This window comes from Meleagris gallopavo, chromosome 8 (assembly GCF_905368555.1).
Source record: "Meleagris gallopavo chromosome 8, MGAL_WU_HG_1.1, whole genome shotgun sequence".
Taxonomy (NCBI): Eukaryota; Metazoa; Chordata; class Aves; order Galliformes; family Phasianidae; genus Meleagris; species Meleagris gallopavo.
In genome coordinates, this window is record NC_139411.1 from 11078709 (window position 1) to 11082882 (window position 4174).

General features: G+C 67.8%; 1 protein-coding gene across 2 annotated transcripts; it reads right to left on the minus strand.

Moving 5' to 3' along the window:
- Positions 1 to 57: 57 nt before the first annotated feature.
- On the minus strand, positions 58 to 3732 carry SPOCK2 (SPARC (osteonectin), cwcv and kazal like domains proteoglycan 2). 2 transcript variants are annotated; one of them, XM_085229668.1, is made up of 10 exons: positions 3303 to 3732; positions 2783 to 2828; positions 2544 to 2658; positions 2368 to 2455; positions 2210 to 2303; positions 1830 to 1940; positions 1545 to 1751; positions 1004 to 1066; positions 741 to 881; positions 58 to 661 (listed from the first exon to the last, which is right to left on the minus strand). In XM_085229668.1, the coding sequence occupies exons 1-10, from the start codon at positions 3609 to 3611 to the stop codon at positions 516 to 518; spliced, it is 1320 nt and encodes a 439-aa protein (XP_085085794.1). In that variant the 5' UTR covers positions 3612 to 3732; the 3' UTR covers positions 58 to 515. The 2 variants fall into 2 exon arrangements, with proteins under 2 accessions (XP_085085794.1, XP_085085796.1); XM_085229670.1 differs by having other exon boundaries at positions 3414 to 3730.
- Between the last annotated feature and the right edge of the window lie 442 nt (positions 3733 to 4174).

Genomic DNA, 4174 nt, shown 5'->3' on the forward strand with positions numbered 1-4174 from the left:
ATCTGGGGACAGAGCCCTAGGGAGGGGGCTGGAAGGGCCAGGAACGGGCATGGAGCGTTCGACACAGCACGGGCGTTTATTTCACAACACCGCAGCAGCAAGCACAGCACGGACAGGGGGTCAGGGGCATGGGGGGGACAGGTGGGGGGGAAGGTGGTTGGTGGTGATGGGTTGTTTTTTGTTTTTTTTTTTTGCTTTTTTCCCATTTTTTTCCCAATTTTTGTTTATTAGTGCACTTTCTGACCACGCAGCAGCACGCTAGGTTCTACTCCCCCCCTCCCCTCCCCTCCGAAAAATAAAATTAATTAAAAATAAAACCAAAAAAAGCGCAAACGGGGGGGGTGGGGGGCACGAGCTCAGCCCCGCGCTGCTCGCCCCCCCGCCCGCCTTGGGGCCCGCCCGGGCGAGCGCCCCACAGCCCTGTCCCGCTTGGAGCCAGGGGCTGCCCCTGCGCTCTGTGCCGGAGGGCAATGAGGCGACAGGGGCTGCCCCCAGCCGTGCCCACCCCCCCGCCTCTACCAGATGTAGCCACCATCATCTCCTTCACCCGCCTCGGCCTCCTCCTCCTCAGCTTCCTCGGTTGCTTCTTCAGGCTCCTTCTCCTCCTCATCCTCCCAGCCCACGCCGCTGCCGAAGTCTCCTGAAAACCCAGCTGCGTCCTCTGTGGGCACAAGAATTAACTCAGTGATGGGGCCCCCCAACCACTTGGGGATGTCACCACACGGTCTCCTCGAGCTCACCGCAGTCGGGATGACCATGGGAGCGGGTGCCACTCAGCTCGGTGCCGTGCTGTGGATCCACGCACCAACACTGCGCACCTCCTGGCTCACACTGAGCCCGCCGGTAGTAGCCATCCTCATCGCAGCTGGGCACGAAGGTGCCTGCAGAAAACCGGGCCCCCGAGGCACCCCAGAAGACGTGCAGTGCCCGGACTCCCCCAGGCATGGAGTGCCCCAGCCCCGCCACATCGGAGGGGCCAGGACTCCCCGGGACCCCGACTCACCGGGCTGCGCCTTGGCTGCCTCCTGCATCTGCAGCCGCTCCAGCTCCCGCAGGCACGGCGGCTCTGTGGCACCCGCACACGTTCAGGGGATGGCCCCATGGTGTGAGGTGGATCCCCACAACCCCATGGCATGCATTCTCCCTGCATTGCACCCACCCCCCCATTGTGTGCATCCTCCACACATTGCAGACATCCCCCATGGTGTGCGTCCCTTGACCCTGCAACGTGCATCCGTCCATGGTGAGCATGCATTTCCCTGATGCTGCGCAATGCATCCGATGACCCCGAGGCATGCATTCCCCCAACCCCATAGTGTGCATCCTCCCCGCACTGCACGCACCCTGTGTTGTGCACGCAATGCTGTGCAGTGCATCCCCCCAGCACCACCCTCCCTGCATTGCATGCATCCCCGCTGGCGGGCATCCCCAACCCTGCAGCATGCATCCCCCGAATGTTCTGCATCTCCCAAACATCCCTCCCCTCTGTTACACCCCAAAACCCCAAGGCATGCATCCCCCTGTTACCCTCCAGCCACACGCACTTTCTCTCCAGAAGCAGAGGCACCACTCGGTGGCAGTGACGCGCCCATCACGGGAGGTGTCGCAGGAGTTGAAGAAGGCGCGGATGCACGCCTCATACTTGTCCAGGTTGATGGCAGCCAGCTCGGGCTGCTCCAGGACGCGGTCCCCACTGGTGTCCAAGCGCCCGAACATCCACCCCACCGCCTCCTTGCAGCCGGCCGCCAGCGCTGTGGGCAACAATGCCACCATGGGACCCGGCCCCAAAGGGACACGGGGACAAGGAGGATGTGGGGTTGGAGTCACACTGGTGCCGGGGGTCCCTCCGGAGGCGTTATGCTTGGCATTCTCACGCAGCAGCTGGAACCAGTCCCGCAACCGCTCCCCCAGGTCGGCCAGGTCCTGCCCAGTGCATGGCTCTGCGGGGAGGGGGGTCACGGTGAGGTGAGGGACAACCCCACACTGCACTGACACACCACTCCATTGCGTGTGTCCTCAAATTGCACGCATGCACCCCCGTGCTACCCAAGGGCATCCCCAAATTGATGGGAACAACCATGCGTTGCATGGGTGCACCGCTACATTGTGTGGACGCACGGGGGCACCCCCATATATTGCACAGGTGAATCCCAAAATTGCACGAGCACACCCTGCCATGACACGCATGCACGCACGCCCCCCCACTCACCCTGCGTGCTGCCGGGGGTGGGGCAGGGGCAGTGCCCATCGCAGCGCGCCGTCAGCTGCTTGCCGGCCAGGCACGCCTGCTGCTCCAACTTGCACTGGGGACACAGCGTGGCGTCACGGGGGGCTGCAGCGCCACAACTCCCCCATCCCCGCGCTTACCGCAGAGCTGTACGTGTGTCCGTCGGAGCCGCAGACGGGCGCCGGGCGGGCGGCGTGGCACGGCCTGCAGCCCCCGTGCTGTTTGATCCTGGCGGGGAGAGCCACGCTGAGCTCCAAATGAGCTCCGACTCCAAATGCGTACCTCCCCCGCCCTCCCCCCGCCCCCCAGCTCCTACCTGTGCTCCAGCTTCTTGCGGCTGACGCAGACGGCGCGCTGCGGGCCCTGCGGCACGCACACCTTGTGCCGGCTGCACTTCACCTTCTGGCACGGGTCCTTGGTGCTGTCCTCTCCTGGGGAGCAAGGCAGGGGGTTCGCTTAGGAGCTCCCAGGGAATGCAGCCGCGCACGGCTGCGGCTGCCGGAGGCTGGGACGGGGTCGTGCCCCCCCTCAGCCGGCACCAACCCCCCCTGGTACCTTCATCCGGGGGCTGCCCGTCCTCCCAGCTCCGGATGTAGTCGTCCTGCGGGCACAGCGCAGGGTGGTGCAGTGCACGCAGCCGCTTCACGCGGGGTGCGCTGCACACGGGCGGGCACCGCGCGCGCACGGACGCTGCACGTGCACGGGTACCGCACACGGCCGGGCGCCGCACAGACGGGCGTCGTGCACACACAGGTGCACAGCACCCTCACGCACCGCACACGGCCGGGCATCGCGAGCTGCGCACACGCACACGCACACGCACGGGCACCGCACATCCACCTGCTCGCCGCACACGCCCGCGAGCACCGCGCTATGCACCCCCGTGCACTCCGCACGCAGCCGCGGCACACGGACGTGCACCAGGCACACGCGGACACACGCGGACACACGCGTCGCACGGCCCCGCGCGCCGCACACCGCCACGCGCTCACACGGACACCCGCGCGTGGCGCAGAGCGCTGCCCGGCACAGACCCGCGCACCGCGCACCGACGGCGGCGCACCGCCCCGCTCACCTCCACCTCCTGCGGCGCGGCGCGGGGCGGCGGCGGAACAAAGCGGAGCGGCGGTGAAGACGGGCGGAGGGCATTACCCCGCGCCCGCCCCCACCCGCGCCCCGCACTCACGTCTCGGAAGCGGTTCCAGTGCCGGATGCGGCCGCCGTACTGCGCGATGGAGGACAGCCACTGCTCGTCCTCCAGGAAATTGCCGCCGGGCGCGGGGCCGGGGCCGGTGGCGGCGGCGGCGCCGGGCAGCAGCAGCGCGGGCAACAGGGCGGGCAGCAGGGCCGGCAGCAGGGCGCGGTGCCCGCCGCAGCCCCGCATCCTGCCGCAGCGCCGGCGGGGGCCGAGCCGAGCCGAGCGCACCGCACCGCACCGCTCCGCACCGCGGGGAGGCGCCGGCGGCGAGTGCGGCCGGGGGGCGGGGCTGGGGGCTCAGCATCGGGGGCGGGGCCTCGCTCCCGCCCCAGTCCCGCCCCTGCCGCAGCCCCGCCGCCCCTCGGGCCGGCCCCAGCCCCGCGCCCGGCGGCCCCGCCGTGCCCCGTACCGCGCGCCGGGTCTGCGGAAAAGCCACGCTTTCGCTTGCGGTAGCAATGAGGACGCGTGCAGGGAGCTTGTAAGCGGGAGGGAGAACCGACTCTGCGCAGAGCGATAGCACGAGGGGGAACGGCTGTAAACTAGAAGATCTGAGATTTAGCTTAGGCGTCAGGAGGAAATTCTTCACACAGAGGGTGGTGAGGTGCTGGCACTGCTGCCCAGAGCTGTGGGTGCCCCATCCCTGGAGGTGCACAGTGCCACGGATGGGCAGTTGAGATGCCTGGGGGGGCAGCTCTGCCTATGCCCTGAGCTTAAGCACAGGAGCCATCAGTGAAACGAGAGACAAATGC

Coding starts and splice junctions, on each gene's coding strand:
- SPOCK2 (XM_085229668.1), bottom strand. CDS start 3,611: ATGCGGGGCTGCGGCGGGCACCGCGCCCTGCTGCCGGCCCTGCTGCCC. Junction 882..1,003: donor GGCAGCCAAGGCGCAGCCCG/GTGAGTCGGGGT, acceptor GGTTTTCTGCAG/GCACCTTCGTGCCCAGCTGC. Junction 662..740: donor CCATGGTCATCCCGACTGCG/GTGAGCTCGAGG, acceptor TTGTGCCCACAG/AGGACGCAGCTGGGTTTTCA.